The 22,552-nt window shown below is 35.1% G+C and overlaps 1 protein-coding gene across 2 annotated transcripts in view; it reads right to left on the bottom strand.

Moving 5' to 3' along the window:
- Positions 1-21,276, bottom strand: part of BRCA2 (BRCA2 DNA repair associated) — a 44,445-nt gene extending 23,169 nt beyond the window's left edge. For both annotated transcript variants that reach the window (XM_032219337.1, XM_032219338.1), the window contains exons 1-11: positions 20,841-21,276; positions 15,967-16,071; positions 14,074-14,319; positions 11,049-11,139; positions 9,196-9,230; positions 9,062-9,102; positions 8,862-8,973; positions 7,781-7,836; positions 7,579-7,693; positions 5,979-7,007; positions 428-4,984 (exon numbers count right to left, since the gene is read on the bottom strand). In XM_032219337.1, coding sequence (XP_032075228.1) covers positions 428-4,984; positions 5,979-7,007; positions 7,579-7,693; positions 7,781-7,836; positions 8,862-8,973; positions 9,062-9,102; positions 9,196-9,230; positions 11,049-11,139; positions 14,074-14,319; positions 15,967-16,045 — 6,361 coding nt within the window. In that variant the 5' untranslated portion in view covers positions 16,046-16,071; positions 20,841-21,276. The remainder of the gene's footprint in view (positions 1-427; positions 4,985-5,978; positions 7,008-7,578; positions 7,694-7,780; positions 7,837-8,861; positions 8,974-9,061; positions 9,103-9,195; positions 9,231-11,048; positions 11,140-14,073; positions 14,320-15,966; positions 16,072-20,840) is intronic.
- Positions 21,277-22,552: the final 1,276 nt, after the last annotated feature.

Raw genomic sequence — 22,552 nt, 5'->3', positions numbered from 1 at the left:
GAACCTGAATCATGGAGGAATATGAGAACTTTACATCACACATTCACAATTCTTCACATGAACATTTCTCATTATTCAAGAAAAATGTAGAATGACTAAAGAAAAAGGGTTGAGTTATTTGTAGGGGACACCTGCCAACTTTTTTCAGGATATTTTTCCTCTCAATGTGAGACCTGCTAATAGGATAAAAGCTGTAGAATATTTATAAGAACAGCTATTATTGCTATTATTCTACTCTTCTATCAATCTTCACTGCAACTCAAGTGAACGCTACACTGGCAACTCTTTGGCAATATAAATTTGAAACTGTGAAATAAGATTTTTCTTCACTGAAATCAATAATTGTGTAAAACACCAATCTGAGTTATTGGCAGTGTGCAGTATCTTAAATGAATTTTAAGGTTGAAGAAAGCAAAAAAGTACTTACCAAATGTGTTTTCTTTTTCCAGATGTCGTTTCCCACTTCTTGTACGTAACAGAGAATTATTAGCTGTCAAGATAGATTTTTGAATGTTTCTTTGTACTTCTGAATCAGTGAAATCGTCATCTTCTATGAAAGCTTTTGCACTTTCTGAAGCTTCTACATCTGAGTAATTATCTGAAGTTTGGGAATAAGCAGGACAAAAACAATCCAGATTCCCTTCTGAGGCATATTTAGTACTGACTCTGCTTTGGCATGGTTGTGTTATCTTCAAAGGTTCAGTTAATTCTTTTGAACATGAAAACCTTCTTTTGAATTCTGCTGGTTGCTTGTATTTCTCAGTAGAAGTGATGGACATAGGTATTTCAATATTTAGCAAGGATTTAATAGTTTTGTTTTCATTCAGATTTTCTCTGGTTTTGCATTTCTCCTTCAATTTAGATGACGAATTAGCTTCATGCTCCTGTTTAACTTTTGTAATGGGAGTTTTTATTGGAGAATTATGAGTTTGGTTTAAACTTTCATCAACAAAAAAATCACTTGCATTGATATCATCAAATTCTTTTAAAAGTCCCATAACATTTTGAAGAGCCTTGTGAGAAATCTTTACCTGTTTTCCACATGCTTTATTAAAATCACATGGAATGCCTGAATGTTCTTCTACATTTGGATTTTCCCTCCTTTGGGATATATGTAATTTATTTTCTCTGGGAAATATTTTTTTTCTGTTAGAATTCACAGTGTTATAATCATAATTGCAATCTGGGTCAGAATTCTGATAAACAGATAAATCAGATTCAATTTCAGAAAAAAGTAGGCTTGCTTTCTTTAGTGATTCTTTAGATAACTGAACAGGCTTACCACTTGCTGTGCTAAAAAACCCACAGTTGTCAGTAGAAAAGTCTGATTTGCATTTCTTTTTGTTGGAAGTTCGAGTATCAGAACACGTATGCATTTCAATAAAGTCATCTGAAGCTTTACAATTTAATTCAGGAACAGTTTCCATTGATTTGGGTACAACACATGATAATGCTTGGGAGCTTTCACAAATTTTTTTGGTTACAGGAAATTGGGTCAGGCCTGAATATTCTGTTGGAATCTTCTCTACCCTCAAATAGCTGGAACCAATACAGTCCCTGCTACCACAAGCATCAGAAGAACTTCCAAAGGTGTTACCTTTATTTATTTCAGACTGAGATTCTAAGTTATTGAGGTTTTTATGAAGAAAGTGTTGGGCATTTTTTAATGCTTTCTGAGAAACATTAACAGTTTTACCACTTGCTGTGGTGAAACTAAAGGCAGCTGGTCTAGCTTTCAACTGTTTTGAAGGGGAGTCTTTTTCTCCATTAGTTGATGATTTCTCTAAGGTACTAATATCCAAGAAATGTGAGCTACACTTTGGTGTCATCCAATTTTCATTTTGACAGGTTTCTCCAGATATGTTGGCATTAGTTCCTGCATTAACATCTGACTCAGATGCATTCATGTTCTTCACTGTATGTATCTTATTACAGCTGAAATTGTCATCTGAAACAAAATTCTGATGACCTGATAAATTAGGTTCAATTTCAGAAAAAAATTGTCTTGCTTTATTCAGCGATTCTTTAGATAACTGAACAGGCTTGCCACTTGCCGTGCTAAAAAACATACATTTATTGGTAGAAAAATCTGATATGCAGTTTCCTTTGGTAGAAACCCAGGTATTAAAACACTTGCCCATTTCAAAACTTTTATCTGAAGTTTCACGATTTGTTTCAAAGACAGTGTCCACTACCATGGGCATAGCACATGGTAATGTTTGGGCAGTTCTACATAATTCTTTGGTTGTAGGAAACTGGGATACATCCAAATATCCCATCGGCATCTCCTCTACATTCAAGTAACCAGAAGTAATGCAGTTTTTACTGCCAAAAGCATCCAAAGAACTTCCCAACAAGTTACTGTAGTTTTTATGAAGAAATTGTTGGGCATTTTTTAATGCCTTTGGAGAAACTTTAACAGTTTTATCACTTGCAGTTTTGAAACTGAATGCAGGTGGATTAACTTTCGATTGTTTTGAAGTTGAGGTTCTCGCTTCATTAGTTGGATATTTCTGTAAGGTACCAGTATCCAGTAAATGTAAATCACATTTTGATGTCATCCAATCTTGATTTTTATATGCTTCTTTCAAAATACTGATTTTTTTCCCTCCATGAAAATATGATTCAGATGCATTTATGTTCAAGGCCAGTCCTTTAAAGATCAGTCCACTCTTTAAACCCTGTTTAACCATGTTTGACAGCACTCCCAAAGAATCTTCAAAATTATCTTTAGAATGTCCAATTTCTCTACATTTTTCACCTCCTTCTCCAAATGTAAAATTCTTTTTAACTGAATCTTCAACACTAAATTTTATAAGACTACCAGTATTGTTCATATTTCCACAGAGAGCTTCTTCTGAAAGAAGATGCCTAGCTTTAAGTAAAGATTTGTCAGTAAATGTAATTTGCTTACCACTAGCTGTATGAAAACCATCAGTTTGCTTTTCCCTGTTTTCAGAGACATTCTTATGGTTGCACCCCAAAAAGATTTCAGTCTGATTTAATTCTGTACTCTCATTCATAGAAGGGATAACTTGTTTATGTCTAGCATTTGTCTTCCTTTTGCAGTAGGACATATTATTTATCTCTTCCTGTATATCAGAACCTGTCAACAAATTAAGTCTCTTACTTTTTTCTGCAAATGTATTCCCATCAGTAACAGTGTGAACGCTCTGTAGAAAATATTGTTTTTCAGGCTTATTTACTTTTTCCTCTTGTTCTGAAATAAAGCTTTCTTTTGCACCTGCATCATTCCAAGTATTATTTTTTTCAGTTTTAGCAACTTCAACTAAACATGTTAGATCAGACAAAGTTTCTGGGCAATTATTGTTACAGCAAGTTTTCCCACAATTTACAAAATGTACGGATAAAGCATTTTGATTTTTAGTGGATAACAATTCATTTTCTGATATATGTACAGAATATTTTTGAATAATTTTCAAGTTTACTTCTGTGGTGCTAGTAATCTGGACAACACTATCTTTATGGCAGTCCACATCTTTTAACTTATTTTCTGTATTTTCTTTTACAAAAGCAATTGTTGTATCTTTTGTGGTACCTTGTATTATATATTCAGCGTTTCCTTTTTTGGCTTTCTGGGGCCAATCAATATCTATTTCTTTCATAGGCATATGCCAACTACTGCATTTGTTTGAACCATTCATTTTTATTTTATAGGAGTTCAATATTTCACCCATTCCTTTCTTATTGCTGGCTAATTCTGTACCTCTTCTTGTAATCTCATCTTTGTTCTTAACTGAACTATGATTTCCCAGATCAGACTGTAAAGGATCTGAAATAACTGGAACAAAACAATTATTTTCTTTTCTGTTTGATTCCAGCAATATAATGTGGTTGTTGCTTTGTCTGTCAGTATTACGTTCCCAAGTATCTATATGCTTAAAGGAGGACTGATTATCACCTGGATTGTCCACAAATCCCATATCTTTACAATTCTTAGAATTTAAACATTTTTTATCCAAACATCTAGTCTCGTTAGTGTTATTGTACATCATAGTCTTGTGTTTTCTAAACTGGGTAAATTCAAATTGACTGTCTGTTTCTTCCAATATATTAGAAAGTTCAGTAATTTCAGCTACTTGGCTTGCGGTTAAATTGTGTTTTTCTTCAGGGTGCTGATTTTTAAGAACATTTTGAACAGACTTATTGCCATATTCAGGAAAACCAATTTTCGTATCATCTGAGTGAATAAAATTTACCACAGAATCAGAAACATGTGAATTTAGTTCATTTTGTCCAACTGAAAAATTCTCAGCATTTTCCTGTTTATTTTGACTTGAAATAGCACTCTTTTCTTCATTCTGAAAGTCTTCAAGAAGTCGATCTTCTATATCCTTGAACAGTAATTTGCCTTTTCTGATTTTATCATCAGATAGCACTATCTGTTTATCAGATGCAGTCTTAAAACCTTTCTGGATTTTCCCAAGACAAAGACATTCTAACTCTCTCTGCTTATCACCATGTGCGCCTTCTTTTAAACTTAGTAATGGAGACAGTTTTGTATCCATTTCTTGCTCCAATAGCATAGTTATAGATTTTGATGCTTTCGTTGAATGAATGCCACTGTCCAAAAGTTGTGCCGTTAATTCCAAGGTTACTTGTTTATTTTCTGTTTCTGATACTTGCATTGGCACTGTACATGCTTCAATAAGTGCTTCTTGGGATGAACTATAATTTGTGAAATCAGTCTTTCTATCCACCAAAGTATTGCTGTGACAGATTTCATGGAATCCTTTTTCAGTTACCTCTGTTTGATAATTAGCAGCAAGATCTCTGGAAAACATTACAGCTTCTTTCTTCATATTATTTTTTAGAAGTAGTGCTGAGCTATCACTAGTGTTATGTTCAATATTTGACTTGTTACTACCTTTAGTTTCATATAACATGTTAGTAGATGTATAGCATTTTTCAGAATCTATTTGTTTTCTTTCTTTTGTGGAATGATCAGCAGTTTCAATTTGTCCTGTAAGAAGTTGAATTACAACAGGGATGTGAGTTAAAATGGTATCAATATAAATACATTCTAAACTTCTGTAGTATAATATTGCACTAAAGTACTGTATTCTTCGGAGTATAAGATGCACCTTTTTCCCTCAACAAAAAAAAAGGCTGAAAAGCTGTGTGAGTCTTATACACTGAATACATTTTTTGCCTCCCGAACCCCCCCCCTTCACCAAAATGGCCGTGCATAGCTTGTAAGAGGCTTTCAGAGAGCTCCAGGGGGCTGGAGAGGGCAGAAATGAGCAAAAAACAAGTGTTTTTCTGCTCAAATTTGCCCCCCCCCCCAGGGCACTCTAGAAGCCTCCTAAGGGCTATTCAAAAAAGCACCTGGTTTCGTAAAAAATGGACCGTTCGGGGGAAGTTTACGGAGTGCAAAAAAAATTTTTTTTAATTTGCTTCTTCAAAACTTTGGTGCATCTTATACTCTGAAAAATACAGTATTTTTTTCAGGATGTCAGCTGAGAAGCCACAACTTTTGCTTTATATCTGAATTGTAGATTTTTATTGCATATATGAAAAACTATTAGGTATTAAAGCATTTTTATGCATTTATATTTATAGAGAAGAGAATTCATTTATTTTTAAGGTATGTTATTTTTACTTACACTGACCAGCAGGAGGCAGTATATGATCAGTTTCATTCTATCTGAAATTGTCAATTACTAAGACCCCATACAAAGCTCTGTGGGCTGTGTATACCTGATAAGTCTCAAATAGAACAAAACAGGCCTCCCTGTAGTATCAGAAATTCCAGTATTTTTCTGTTTTTATAATTAACCACTCACTTATTTTATCTATCTGAAAATTCCTTCAGCAACATTTAATTAACATACAGTATATTTTAGTAGACTTTTTCAATGCAGTAAACAGAAGTCCCAACAATGAACTGACATATATATGGAATTTTAAGACTTAAATTTTAGAAATTAATACACAAAGGAATATAAATAGTGTACCTTCATTCTTGATTAGGATTTCAGAAAGTTCAGAGGTACCAGTTTCTAAATTTGTACATACTGGCACAAAACAAGTAAGAGATCCATCTCTCTGGGTGGTTCCTTTTTCCCGCTGAACTAGAGAATTGTTTAGAGCATATATGAATTTTTTGGGTCGCCTTTTCAAACTGGAAAGTGAGCTAATATTTTTCAAGCTTGATTTTGTGTGTTGTCTGCCATCACTAGCACCTTGATTTGAAACATGATGGCCTGAAGAACTTTTATCTTTTCTTGAGAAATCAGAGTGAATACTTTGGACTTCTGAGGATTCTGTTAAAGTTCTATTCATCAAGAAATAATTATTCTTTGAAAAATTTACAGAAAAAAACTCCTCATCCTCAGCATGTTTCAATGACACTGAATCATTCTTAATCAATAAAGGTGAGTTTTCAGAAACGGATAACTTTTCTGGAGAACTCATCTTACCATGTTGTATTACACATGGTGTGTTTAACATAGATGATTTTAATATTTTAGGACTACTGCATTTTTTTTCAATAGATGATGGACTACCTGGAGAAGTTTTCTTGACCTGTAAGGTAGAAGATGAACTAATGCTCTTTACGAACTTTTTTTCAAGCTGCGTTAGTTCAAAACCAGACAAGTCCAACTGAGACCACGGACAAAGCAAAGATGATGTCATATTCTCCTTTCTATTCATTGCATTCTGTATTTTTGGGACATTAGTATTCAAGTTACATTTAGAAGATTTTAACTTTCTTTCAAATTTTGTTTCATTAGAAGCCTTAATCATTTCATGTTCTTTTTCAAGTTCATCATGATTTTTTTCATAAAAAAGAGCTTTTTTATTCTCCTCAACCGAATTAATTTTTTTAAGAAAAACACTGCTGCTGGCAATGTTCAGAGAAAAATCACTCATTCCACCATGATTATCTTCATCCTTTGGTACATTTGATGGCTTTTGGGATCCTTGTAGCTCAACAGGAAATGCATTCTTATCAAAAGATTCATTTAAAAAACTTTCAAGAGCTGTAAATAATTGCAAAACAACATCATCAGAAGTAAAATTCCACTAAAGAAATTTGGTTACAAAAAATGACATGAGAATTCAATTATAAAATCTAGGTAAAGGCTTAGGAAATATTAAAATACTTATTTGTACATGAAAATCCAATGTCCATTTGAAACTATCTGTCTGTAATGGTATGTGGGAATAATCTAAGGAAACAGGGCAACAAGACACAGCCAAGGGATCAGAAAAATAAATTATTCTGCAGCAGGAATGTGGGTGGGGCAAGAGGTTCAGAAATACTTTCAGATTTGCAAGAGTTTGTTAATGTAACTTTGCAACAAAACAGAATTAGTTCATCTGGTCATAGTATGTCTGGTCTACCTAGTAAGGCCAAAACTATCCAAAACATTATCAATTATAGTTCATTTAATTACTAGACAGAAATAAACAAATTACTAGACCACAAATAAACAAAAAAAAAGTACCCTAAACAACTATTTTGGCAAATATTTGTTTAATAAATATAATTCTTAAAGGAAAAGAAGCAAACTAAGAGTTATGAACCGCTAATAAAGGAAAAATGCTCACTGTGGATTTTGTTGTCCATTTCTGCATGTGAAATTTCAATTCCTGATGAAGATTGCCTATTAATATTATTGCTCTTGAGACTTTTTCCATGTTTGGAAAAAAGGCCACACATGGTCTAAAAACCAAAGCAATGAAAATTTAATTTATACACCTACATATAAGCTAAAAATTCTAATACCAAAAATGCATATTCTTTACTTACAATATCAATTATTTCATTATGAATCTTTGTTCCAGAAACGGAATCATTTCTTCTTTCTACAATTCAAACAATATATATTAGTAGTTATTTTATGACTCATTGATGGAAATCAATGTTTTATGTCAAACTTATATTTAATGAGCCTTTCTGAAAATTTTATTCCAAAGTACAGAACATATTTAATGAAATAAACTGAACAATTAAATATTCTAATAAAACTATTGGCACTTTTATTAAGCTTGAACAATGCAACCACTTGCAATGGCTGCAATGAACTAATTATATGATTCAACATATTTATCTCTTTTAGTTATCTTTCTTCAGATACTCCTTGAGTTATGACTGGTCATTTAGTGACTGTTTTAACTTACGACAAACCCCACACAACCCATAGTCACATAATTGCATTTTCGGTGCTTGGCAACTGGTTCACCACAGAATATTATTTGCAGCACCCCACAGTCACATGATTACAATTTTTTGATTATTTTTTTTGCCAGTTTTACAATATTTAATTTCTGTTTCTAGCAAAAAAATACTGAAAAAATACTGATCCTGTGGTACCAACCTATGACCACAGTGACTTATGTTTGCAATTCTGGGCTCAACTATAGTTATAAGTCTACTTGTAGGAGATCTGTAATTATTCAACTTAACCACATTTTTAAGAATACATTTGATTTCATATTTATTTATACTCAGCCTTTCATTAAAAACTCAACTCACTGTAGTTCCTCCTATTTCTTTCTACAAAAGCTTTATTAAGTACGCTGAACTGAGATAGCTCCAAGTTATCCAGTAAGCAGTGGCTGATGATATAGTCAAATTGCATTTTTCCACTTCTTATCCTTCACAGTAACCAGTATGTCACACTGATTCTATTTCTACCTCTTTAATAATACCTCTTCATATTGAAAATGAAACAATTATATGGCTAATAATTATCAGCTAATTTCAAAAGAACAGTAATTTTAATATCAATGTTAACTACAATTGCAAAATGTTTTTATCTTGTAGTTACTCTGTATTTACTGTTCTTTATCCTCATATGTTTCAGTCATATCAGTGTTACCTTCATTACCTATTATGACAGTTGGAGAAAGTGTAGGTGGTGTTGCTAATGAACTTGTCCAAGACATATCAGGATCTGCTTCTGCTCCCAAGCTCTCAGAAATGCATTTCTGTGTCTGAACCTAAAATATAATGAACAACTGTTTAATCACAGACACACAAACATACATATAGCATTCTCATAATTAAAATATTTTAGAGTAAAATTACCTCAAAAATCTTGGGTGTTTGTAATAAACTTTCATTTAGTACTGAAAATATGAAAGAAGGTATTCTTAGAATGAGCATATATTTATAAACTAATACAACTTTCAGTGCAATAGATAAAAGACATTAATATTTACCATATTTATTTTTTTGTTTTTCTTGTATGACCGGACTGAAATATAAAGGGAAAGAGTAGTTATTTAAATCAAAAGCATCCTTAAACACAATTTTAATTTCTATAACTTCATAAAATATAATGAACAATGTTCATATATCCAGCGCATCTAAACAAAATGCATTTTAAAGTAAATATGGATATCTGAGAGATCCTGATTCTATAGCACTAATGAAGCTAAGTACAGTGTTTAATTAGTTACTTTAATTTCTCCAAAAAGCAACAATAACTATTATATAATGATATTTTATATCATAGTTTGAGGGTAATTATTTTCTTATTTCTCTGCAGAAATACATTTACCTATCAGAATTTATCTTTAGGAAAATGTACATATCATAAGTATCACAGGGGTAAGTATCACAGGGGTATACTTCTTAGTTGGTGGGATACGGGCAATAGTATACTGGCTTGCAAAGAAATCTCTGGAGCACCTGCACTAAAGCAGTGAGGTAATATTAGGTTTTGATTGCATTTATTTTGATCAGAACATGTCCAAACTGATTAATACTGTTCTTGATAATGGTGAATGTGACATGGCTATGATTAAAATTAGTAACCTAGTGTAATTCTTTCCCATTCTACCAAACTGGTAGGTGAAAGCCTCAATTGTTCAAATCTGTGATCTAGAATACAGGGGTCCATGTGCATATGAAGACATAACATATGAAGAAAAATGTATGTATAAGGGGTTCATAGGTTGAAATAGGGTGACATGAATGAAGGTGAACTGAGATGATCTTGTAGAGTTAAGATAAATATATGTTGGGGAAATGAAGATGTAAATTTAATTATAAATGAAAAGACTAAAATGTATGTCACAAGGTATGAATCCATGACATCTAGACTGTTGTTGATGTGTATGAAAGTAGAAATTCAGTAATAGCTGTTACTATTCAACACACTGTGATTAAAAATGAGCAAGGATGTTTGCAAACAATTGTGGAACATTCTGAATGAAAACCTCTGTTTGGTAATGTAAATGAAATACAGATAGAATAGAATGTACGGAGTAATGCTAAGGAAGAGTATGCAAAAAGATGCTTGGTAGAATAAAAAGTAAAATCTGAAAATAGGTCCATATAGGAAGATTATTGTTTAAAAAAAAGGAAATATGTTGTATCAAGAGAATTAGGTAGTCAGGAAAAATATATATTTAAAGAAGATGAGAAAATTAAAATAAGCAGAAAAAATGCAGAATGATTTTGCTGGAAACATTTTTAATAAGAGAAAAACACTAAACAATATCCCCAGCAGAATGAAAACTATTAAAAATAAAAGTATTGAAATTGTTTTGGGTGAAATTAATAGTGGAATATAAGAATATGTTTCTGCCCTTTTTGTTGGATGAAGAGGAAAAAGCAGAAAATTAAGTTGGAACTGGTATGATTCTTAGAAATGGCTAGGCTATTTATTATGCTTCCAGAAAATGTATCCACATCAATGTCATTACACTCATTTCAATATACCAAATAATTAAACAGCTAAAGTCTGATGCACTTGTTGACATGTTGAGTTAATCTGGTATAGCAGTGAGCCAATTAGCTAGTTTGGTTGGTTAAAGGTGTCAGACTAGAAACCAAGAGACTGAATTTTAGTCTTTCCTCAAATGCAAAGCCAGCTGAGTGATTTTTAGCCAATCAGCCCTAAAAGGCAACAAATGTTTCCAAGAAATCATCATGGATATGCCCAAACATTATGATATCACTTTGATTCAAAAGACAAATTTAGCTGTAACAATGGAATTCTTTTTTGTGTTGCTATAGAAAGATCTATATCTGCATCAGCATCCATCGATAAATAAATAAGATGCACCTTGCAATCACACAGGAACGAGAAAGATTCATTCCTTCATTTGATTCATCCACTTGTGTTCTCAGCCTAGGCATTTCACTGTAAGTTTTACCTGTATCAAAGAAATGTAAGCAAAAAAAAAACCTTTCACTACTAGATAAATCAATTTTTTCTCTACATTTGTCTAATTAAATCTTGAAGGCTACAGGAAGTAAGTTTGTTACTTAATCATTTTTTTAACCATTTAAACAGTTTTTAGTCCCTTTTAACAATTAAATCAATTTAGTATGCGTACAGGATCTAGTAATCCAGGATCTAGTTCAGCCAAAAATGAAGAGTTATTCCTTCGCCTTAAGGCTTTTGAAATTTTAGCTATGTAAATTCATGGCATTCTTGAGAATAAAAACTGCTTATAGAAATGAGATCCTGTCACAAATATTATGTGTATGTTGTAATTTGTTTTTAGTCTTTGACCATAAAATATAATAATTTTTTAACCAGAAATAGTAAAACCCATTTGGTTAACTAAAATTTACAAATTTATGAGAAAAAGTACTAAAGTTAAACATTTGATAGTAATATTACTAGATTTTATTTATTTATAAAATTTATAGGCCATCCATCCTACTTCAAGTTAATCTCCATCTAGATCAGTAATGGCTAATCTTTTTCTAAAGGTGTGCCAAAATTGTGCACGCGTATGACCTCCCCCCTTCCTGCGCATGCATGCACAACCCCCTTCCTGAAGCCTAGGAAGGGCGCAAACGGCTGCCCCTGCCCTCCGGAAGGCCGAAAATCAGCTGGAGCTGAGGGCTGTCATGCCGGCAAATATGGCTCCGCCATAGGTTCGCCATCACGGATTTAGGTTCTTTTTCTCTTTAAGGTATCAAAATAGTAAACACTGGGATCTCTATTCTTTTTATTTATCCTCCAAACTCCACTCTTATGGGTTAGGTTCACTTGAAAAATAGTAATTGAATGAGTTAAGTGAACTGTACAGAGGGAATGGGATTTAAATATGGGTCTACCCAGTCAGTACCAGTCATTAGTTGCACATTGGCTTGATTACCCTAAATTTGCTGTCAATTCCTTCCTATTGGTGGGAATTACCATTTTTAGTAACTTAAAGAATTCAGAGAACATAAGACATTAAATCTATGAAACATAATTTACAGAGATTTTGCAGATCTATATTTTAAATAAAGTGAGTGAATATAAAAGATAAAGGTAAATATTTTCTTGTGCAGTCGTGTCTGATGCTAGGGCAAGATACTCACCTGTTTCTTGGCCAAGGGAGCCAGCTTTTTCCTAAGACATTTTCTGTGGTTATGTGGCCAGCATGGCTATATGGCATGGGCGCACGGAGCACTGTTACCTTCTCACTGAACTGGTGCCTATTAATCTACTCGCATTTGCATGCTTTTGAACTGTTAGATGAGTAGGAGGTGGGACAGGAACAGGAACTCACCCTGTGGTGTGATGCTCATGTTAACCCAGGCTGTCAGCTTTCCAGTTGACAAGCTCAGCATCTTTAACTAAGCCATTTCTCCCCAAGTGAATAGTAATGATTAATAAAACATATGAAGATTCTAAAGATACAGATGCTAAATATCATTTAATAAACCATTACAATAGATTGAAAATGCTTCAGAAATTAAAATTGAGTACTAATTAGGGATATGGGACATTTAGTGTTCCATTTTCTCCTGACTATGCCATTCCAAGCACAATTGCAATTTACAGAAGTCCTTTGAACCAATGTTCCAGATGTGGTATTCTAGAGGATCTGGATTATCCCTGTCACTATTGTGTTTCATAGCCAGACTGCCCCTGAAATAACTCAATGTTTCTTAGTTCAAAGGATTTTTGAAATTATCAACCACTGTAAAAAGAGAAAGGTTTTGAAGAAAACAAAAATGCTCTGTTCCTATACCAATTAATACAAGCAAAAGTTGAAATATAGATTACGAATACATACTAAACAATTTATATCCAAGATGAAATCTGGTCTATACACTATACAGCGATGGCGAACCTTATTTGCTTGCGTGCCATAAGGGGAGAAGCGCAGGGGATCGTGCACAGGCATGCTGCACCTATAATGCAACGCTTGACCCCTCCAATGCACATGAGAGGCGCTCCCCCCCATTTTTTGCATGCTTTTTTCACCCTCCCCAGGCTCCAGAGGCTTTATAGAAGCCTGGGGAAGGCGAAAACAGCCTCCCCTGTCCCCCCGGAGGCTTCAGGGATCTTCAGGCGGCTTGTGGAGGGCATAAAACCAGAAGTCACTTTCAGTTTGCTCGTAGGTTGGTTTAAACCCTCCGGAGGCTTCAGGGACCTTTAGGAGGCTTCCCTGAAGCCTCCGGAGGACTATAAAGAACCCTATGAGCAAACCGGAACTTCAGGGAAGCCTCCTGAAGGTCCCTGAAGCCTCCAGAGGGTTTAAACCGACCCTACAAGCAAACCAGAAGTCCGTTACTGAACTTCTGGTTTGCCCATAGGGCTGTTTTTTTGCGCTCCGGAGGCTTCGGGGAAGCTCCTGAAGCCTCCAGAGAGCCTCTTGGGGGGGGGGAGCTCTTTTCGCCCTCCCCAGGCTCCTATAAAGCCTCTGGAGCCTGGGGAGGGCGAAAATGGCTTTAAAAAAAGCTGAACTCAACTTTTTTGCATGCCCGGACAAATGGCTCCGCATGCCACCTGTGGCACGCGTACCATAGGTTCGCTATCTCGGCACTATAAATTCAGAAGTGGCTGAAATTGTCTTCTATTCTATTGTTTCATGCTTTTATGGAAATGGGGTGAAAGGTGTTCTTTTATAATCATCAACCCAATATTCCTATTTTATACAACACAATGTTTGAACTGACACCTAATATCCCCCAAATTAGTCACTTTTCTAGTTGTGGACCTTTATGTAGCCAGAAAAGTACAATTTCCACAGAAGCGGTATCTGCATTGTAACATTTCATTTTCATACTACATCCATTTTGTAAATGCTTTACGTACAAAAAAGTTTACAATTTTGGTTACATATTATTTCTTATCTTACCTGTTTCTTCACTGGACTGAGCTGATTTTTCTACAGGAGAAGTAGATGTTTTTAAATTTTTATTCCGGTCTTTAAAAATCATGGGAGTTGATACTGATGAGTTATTCATAGACAATTTCCCTTTTGGGGTTTTGAAAGTATTTTGATCCATAGTTTTGTATAAAGGGTCTTCTGTTATTTTCACATCAAAAGGTGGAGCTTCTGAACTGAGTTCTTCAAACCAATTGAGACTTATTGGTCCTAGGTCTAACAAAAGCAGTCAATACATTATTTAATGTATGTTTCAAGTTATTACTTTAACATTAATTAAACATAAATAGTTATTGATTATTACTACAGATTAATAATTGGTTCCATTAAATTACTAAATATTAATTTCATCAGAAAATAAGAAGTAAGATTATTTTGCAGGATCTAATCTGAGTCGGCCACTGGGACCAGAGGTTTTGTCTTCTGAACTTTCAGACTCATGATGGAGCCCATCCTCAGAGAGAAATACCCTGAGGATGAGCTCCAGCATGAGTCCGAAAACTTGGAAGACAAAACCTCTGGTCCTGGTGACTGACCCAGTTTGGATCCTCCAGCATCATGCTAGGACAGGTATATTCACCTTCATTCGTAAGATTATTTTTTTACACAATTACTGATGTAAGTTGGCTTTCTAAAAATACAATGTAACACTAGATTTTTAAATAAATATGAACTATCATCAAATATTACTTACTACTGCTACTACTACTATAGATATTTTTCTAATAGGCAGGACATCCTATGGAGAATATCTTCTCCCACTTACTTTAAAGGTAGAGTTCAAATTACTCAGAAATTCTTTCTGTAGGTCTTTTCCCATATCAACCGCTCAGTTGCCTTGAACCATGAGATGGGTGGCAAATAAATGTAATAAAAATATTTGGCTCTGCCTTGCTTTGGGGAACATGAATGCCTATTAGGCATGTGACCAAGATTTACTTACAAGCTAAAAACTCTTTATCAGGTGACTCTTTTGTAAACAACTAACTGCAAGCTTCTCTGTTATCAGCAAAAAGATTCACCTCCATGCCAAATCACTGGAAGTTTTTAGAGGAAGAAATGAAGCCTCCGGGCTAAGGTATATGTTAGTTCCAATTGGGAAACAGCTCAATTGCTGAAGTTGTTGTAATCCTATCTTTTCCTTCTCAATAAAACTTGCTAATGATTTATAATAATATATTAATAATTATGGTTCATTACACATTAATTGTATTATTTATAGTAACAGACAATAACAGAAAAGAGTGAAAAAACATGAGAACCTGGCAGTAGCTACAATTAAATATGCACATTTTCATCTTAATTATATAACAATCTGCCTAAGTTTTCATTATGCTCTTTTTCTGACTTGACAGTCTGAAACTGGGAAAGCAGCTATCCCACTCAGACCAGGAATATCAAAATAATTTTCATCTGTCTTCAGAGCAAATAGGAAAGAATATCCACTGTAAGAAACATTGTATCACTCATAGAAAATGAACTTGCAATGTACTATTTACAAAGGTAAGTCTCATATTTCAAGGAAAAAGTTTCATATAGGCTGTCCTCAACTTACAATTTGTTCAGCAACTGTTCAGAGCACAATGGTACTGAATTAAGGGACTTACAACATGTACTAAAATTTGGTTAAGATTTGGCCTCTTGGCACTCTATCTGTACTTACAACCACAAGAGCGCTGTTACTCCCACCATTTATGCCCTTTTGGACCTTGGTGTCTCCCTGCTGACTTTTGCTTCTGTTTTCCTCTCTTCCACTGCTGCTGAGGCACACTTGGCCTGGCTGCTGTGCTGTATGGTACTGGCTTCATGCAAAGAAAAAGGGATACATTCCCCTACCAAAAGCAGCTTGAATTGAAATAGTACCTGATTCACTGTATTGTGTTTTGAATATTTCAAACAAAGATGGTTTCTTCGCAGATATATCAACATTTTTCTTTTCCATTGCACTGCTAATACAATTAAGAAAGTCTGCAAAATAAAGTGTTCTCAAAATTATATTGGTAATTTATCATATTTGACAGAAATTCTATTTTTCTTCTATGGTCACAGCACTAACATCATGAATGAACCAACAAAATATAATCAATGAAAACTGCTGGCAGTTTTTGATGTGTGACGACTATAGTAGTTGATCTTTAAAGAAAATTAAGCCAGATTTTTCATTTAAATTGGTATGTTGTTTCAAAATGGTTAGTTTATAAGACTCATTATTCTTATGCAGAATTGTAACATGTTTTTAAGTATGTAACTTCTATCAATAAGTACTGCCACAACAAATACAAAAATATAGAACAAAAATCCTGCAACTACAAGTCTTTTAGAGAAACAAACTGCCTGAAAGCAATGATATTACAGAAATAATCTACATCCTACACTGGATAATAATACTGTAATTTTTCAGACACTGAATGATAGGTCCATATTTGTATACAATCAATAAATCTGAAGTAGATTTTTACAATCAACAAAAAATCTAGACAATGATGCTAATGTGGAAACCAACTCCTGCAACAATTCCCAAATTGTACCTACATCTATATCAACAGCTGAAATAAAGGCCCCAAGAGTATATTAAAGAAGTTTGAAGATCCTTCATAGGCGTTTCCTCTAATGGAATATATGCTACCAGACACTAGCAATGCTCCTACCCCTCTGGGTTCTGTCAGGTCAAATGGTGGAAACTTTTTCTAAAAGTATTAAGGATAACAAGTTTAAGATCAGATCACTTTTCCAAATAAAAAAATGCTATTTTAGAACAAAAAAAAACAAGGCAAAATTGAGCAAAAGATTCCTGAACCTGGATACATTACAACCAGGCTATCACATGTCAACAAACATGTTTTCAGTACAATTATATAAGTAAAAGGTACGTACAAATCTTTCCTACATGCAACCTGCATCTGGATAACCAACCTACCTTCCATTCCATTCTCTCCCCTCATCTCATTTTAATATAAAGCCAATTCCAGTTTGAACTCTGCAAAGGTGAGTTGTTGCTCAGATAAGCTTTTAACAAAATGTTTTTTGTCAGAAAGGAGCCATCAGACTGGCAAAGGAAATGAATGTAGATGGAATAGACTTCCAAAGACTTCCTCATATTCGTTAAACTAGTAACAAATAGTCAGGATTTAACATATGCTTAAAACCTTGTGAACCCTCTTGAATTTTTAATATTTCTGCATAAATATGACCTAAATGTGATCTGCTGTCCAAACAAGTCCTAAAATTAGATAACAAACAAATTAGAGAAGTGTCAAAAACATTATACTTGTTCATTTATTGAGGAAAATGATCCAAAGCTACTATTTCTATGTGGCAAGAATATGTGAACCTCTGGGATTATCAATTCATTTGAAGGGGAAACTAGCATCATCAGGTGTTTCAGTTAGTGGGATGATAACCAGGTATGAATGTGGGAGGTCCTTTCTTATTTAAAGAATGAAAATGTGGGATCATTGCAACACAAGCATGTAAGAAGTGTGTCATGGCTTGAACAAAGGAGACTTCTGTCAACCTCTTTAAAACAGTTAATTGAAGCACACCAGTTTAAGGGTTACAAACTATTTCTAAATTGTTTAGATTCTACCAGTCTGTCAGGTGCCAGGAAGACTATGTACAAATGGAGACAACTTAACCTCATTGTTTTTTTCCGCCAAAAGTGATCAACAGACCAAGGGCAGACCAAGGGCAAGGTGCATAATGCTCTGGGAGAACCTCAGGATAGTGTCAAAGAAATCAAAGTTTCTTGCCTATCTTGAATTGGTGAATGTCAGAATTCATGAGACCACCATTAAGAAAATATTGAACAACAATGGTATGCATGGTAGGGCTGCAAGGAGAAAGTGACTAATCTTAAAAAAAATTGCTGCCCATCTATAGTTTATGAAATACCATTTGCATAAGCCAAAAAGTTATTAGAAGAAAATTCTCTGGATGGATGAGACTAAAAGAGAACTTTTGGCTTAAATAAAAAGATGTTTGGTGAAAGACAACATTGCATTTCAGCATAAGAACTTTATCACATCTATGAAACATGATCGTAACAGTACAGGTAGTACCATTCAAAGTTAAAATGGCACTGAAAAAAATGACTTATGACCAGTTTTCACATGGCTGTTGTAGCATCCCCATGGTCATGTGATCAAACTTCATACACTTGGCAATTGATTCATAACTGTGAGGGTTGCAATATCTCAGGGTCCCATGATCTCCTTTTGCTATATTCTGACAAGCAAAATCAATGGGGAAGTCAGGTGCACTTAACAGTTTATCTAATTTAACAACTACTGTGATTCACTTAATAACTCTGGAAAGGGCAAACTCACTTAACAAATGTTTCTCTTAGTGAGTTGAGGTCTACCTGTAATATGGTTTAAGACTGATCACAAGAGCTTGCTATCTTAGATGGAACTATGAATTCTGAATTGTACTCAAAAAGAATTGTGCTAAAAAAAGTTTTTGGAATGGCCAATAAAGATCCTGATATCAAGTGTAGAAATATGTTAAGGGATCTAAGCAAGCAGTTCGTGAGAGGAAGCCCACCAACATCCCTGAGTTAAACTTATTCTCTAAGGAGGAATGGACTGAAATTTTTCCAGTTTGTTTGCAGACTTGATCAACAGTTACTGGAAATGTTTAATTGGTTATTGCTGCCCAAAGAGGGCCCATAAGTTCCTAAAAGCAAACATTTACATTTTTACATATACAAAAATGAAGGTCTGGAATTTTTTCATATTTTAGGTTTATATTTATGCAGAAACATTGAAAATTCAAAAGGCTTCATAAAAATAGGAATTGCTGTAAATCCCAGCAGATTAAGACAAAACTCTAAAAATAACAATTTATGAGAAATAACTTGGCTGTGACTTGTAACTGGAAATTTGATAGATTTTTATCTCAGCATTATTATTTTATAGGTATCTCAAGGCAGCAAACACTCAATACTTCCTCTTCCTGTTTTCCCCACAGCAACAAGCCTGTGAGTTGTGTTGGATTGAGTGTGTGACTGGTCCAAAATCCCTCAGGTGGTTTACGTGCCTAAGACAGGACTAGAATTCAATCTCCTGGTTTCTAGGCTAGTAGCCTAACCACTATATCAAACCTGATATTGGAAATGGTATAGCTAAAAGAAAACCAGAAAAAAATGACATTAAAATTATCAAATTTAATGTCCAATTACATTGTGATGGAAGGATCTGTAGTAGCTACTTAACCACTGAAATTTACAAAGTGTAAAAAACAATGGCAAATGGGGGGGGGGGAATTGGAAGATGGAAAAATGTTTCAAATATCAATTTTTTTTTGATATACACTATATTGCCAAAAGTATTCGCTCACAACTGAATCTGATTATTTGGATGGATGAGCGAATACTTTTGGCAATATACTGTATATTCGCTGATACTTGTATTCCAACCTAGATTAAAAAATCCCATTCTATGGAAGTATTTTTATTTTCTAAAATTAGAATCAATGTTCCATCACAATATTTCATCATTCCCTGTACAAAACAACTATTGAGAATGAAGTAGATACCTCTCCCACCTCCACATTCGCTAACTAGGTTCTAAGAACATAAGGCTGTACAAAACAGGGCTGAATCCAATTGGAGAAATTTGCAAGCCTACTCAACAGCCTATGCCTGTTTTTGCTGCTTTAAGGTGCATTTCTTTACAAAGCAGGAAATTAGACTTGAATTATTTAGCCTATTTATCAATCCTATCATTGTTAAGCTTCCATCCTAATATATTTACCTGGAAGTAAATCCTTCTATTTACATAAGATCTACAAGTAAAAAAGTACCCAATAGGGCTTGCCATGACTACTCAAGTTTTGCAGGACTAAGTGGGCCCCAGTTTGATGAAATACCCATATCAGCTGTGCTAGCACAACACAGAGCACTAATTTTACTATATGACCAGCTGGCATAAGCATATAGCCATATATGTATTTTTGTTTAAGTCTGTATTTTACCTACAGTAAAACTATGATCCAATATTTTCTATTTCTACACAGTTGAGAATATTGAATTCAAGTACTAATTTAAGGTACTCTGAGTTACAGGCATAAGTATTAGGTTTGTCCATCACCAGTAGAGGGAAAATGAAAATATAATCATAATCATTTTAGAACCAGTTGGTCTAGTGGTTAAGGCATCAAGCTAGAAACCAGAAGCATGCAAGTGTCAGCCTTGCCTGGAGCATGAAGCCAGCTGGCCGATCTTAAGCTGCTTCAGTCCTAGAAAGCAGGCAACATATAGCCTATAGCCTATATCAGGGCTCTCCAACCTTGGCAACTTTAAGATTTGTGGACTTCAACTCCCAGAGATCCCTCTGGGAGTTGAAGTCCACAAGTCTTAAAGTTGCCAAGGCTGGAGACCCTTGGCCTATATCACTTTTGAACAATCTTGCCAAGACAGCTGCAGGGACTCCTCCAGACAGTTGACAGGAGTAATAAAAAAAAAACTGACTGGGAGGCACAGAAATCTTTATGCTCATGTTTACTGAACAGTAACAGAGTTGGAAGGAATCTTGGAGGTCACCTAGTCCAACCCGCTACTCACGCAGACCTCTACTAGGGATTCGAACCGCCGAACTGCTGCCAACCTTTCTGATCGACAAGCCAAATAAATGATCCAACGGGATGTACCGCCAGCGTCCCTTTCCCTCACACCGCACAATCCCAGCTCTCAAGCCCTGGAAAACCCGACCCGTCTTTCGCACTCACACACGTTTCACCTCAGTGTCTCTCTTCATGGGACAGGGAGTTTCTTCTGAGCTAAGAAGAACCTCAGAAGAGCAGCCCTGCGGAAATGTAGTTGAGGGCAAAAAAAATATATAATCAACGGATGAAAGGAAGATGGCCAAGCAAAGAAGCGAAGCGCCACCCCGGTATCGCTGGGTTCCAAGTCACCTCAGAAACAACTTCCTCTGAAAAGACAAAAGAAGGCGCCAAAACCCCGCCGACGCATGCGTAGTTTCAGAAGGGGGGGAAGCAATCATTTCCTCACAGCTGATCCATTCACAATCCGGAGGTTTTTCGTATATACCGATCGTCCTACAAGGAAATGAAATAGGTCTCCCGCTGGGAACGGTGGAGCTCAGCTCTTGCCTCCGTTTTTCACTGGCAATAAAGGCCCGAAACTAAGAGAAGAGCCAGCGGGAGACTGTAATGGTTTACTCCTGCCGCACTCAAAGGATCATGGAACTTGTGGTTTTTTTTTTATTTTACAAAAAAAAAAATTGGCCCGTTCTCGCTCACGAGTTTAAGTAAGGTTTAAAGTATGCCTCAAGCCACGGAATTCTGATAGTTCTGAGACCGGCACATAGTTTCATATATTTTTTCCAGGACTCAGGACCTGTTAAGATTCTTCTCCCCCCCTCCTCTCCAAAGCTGCAAACTATCCCATTGAAATATACTCACTTCTTTTATTTACTGTGCATTAAATACAATGAAAATCTGAACCTGCAAATGTCTTGTGAAAAAAACTTTATATTTTACAGAATTAACTGATTTTCTATTTATATTCTGCCTTTCTTCCAGGAGTTCAAGACCCAGAGGGCTTTCCCTTCTCCATGTTCTCCCCAAGATTGGTTGTCACAAAGGTCCTTTTCCAAAAGGCAATTGAACTTCCTTGATTTTTTTCTTAAAAGCATTTCGCTTCATTTCTGAAGAAGCTTCTTGGATGAGAAGCCAAACGTTTTCAAGGGGAAAAAAAAATCAAGGAAGTCCAGTTGCCTTTTGGAAAAGCACCTTTGGGACAACCACTACCTGGATAATTGAAAATCTCTAGACACTCTGAAGTTGGTTTTACTGTGTATGACTAGTTCAAACACAGAAAGGTGTGGAAGGAGCTCCGTGGAGATTCGAGATTCGGACCCTCGCCACCCTTCAGGCCTTCCGGACAGCCGTTAAGACCTGGCTGTCCCAGCAAGCCTGGGGTTGAGTCCCCCCCACTTGAAATTGCTGTGCTTGCTGTGTTTTTAAATCATTTGTATCGTCCTGTTTTGTCTTACTTTTCTGTATTTGTTCCCCTTCCCTTGGTTTTTGTTCAGCCGCCCTGAGTCCCTTCGGCTTACAAATCGAATAAACTCCAAACTCCAACTCCAAAGTATGCTTTTGGTCTTGAATCTGGATGGGTTTGCATATAAAGACACACACATTTTTATGTTCATGTGACAAATTCATACAAATTATGCTAAGCCACAGTATGAATTTGTTTTTCATATTGTGTAAAGTCTGAAGTCATATTAAAACTTAACATATATTAACAACACATATTAAAACTTAACACTCTGCACCATAAACCTAGTTAACAAATTGCAATGTTTAAGCTAAAACAAAACATCACACGAACAATGGGTATTGCATGAACAATGAGCCATTTGTGGTTTATTCTGGGTTAGTACACTATTAACATAGTTAAGTGTGATTTCTTCAGTAAAATCGG

Source organism: Thamnophis elegans, chromosome 6 (assembly GCF_009769535.1).
Source record: "Thamnophis elegans isolate rThaEle1 chromosome 6, rThaEle1.pri, whole genome shotgun sequence".
Lineage (NCBI taxonomy): Eukaryota > Metazoa > Chordata > Lepidosauria > Squamata > Colubridae > Thamnophis > Thamnophis elegans.
The sequence above is the reverse complement of the archived record's forward strand: the minus strand, read 5'-3'. Positions and strand labels throughout refer to the sequence as shown.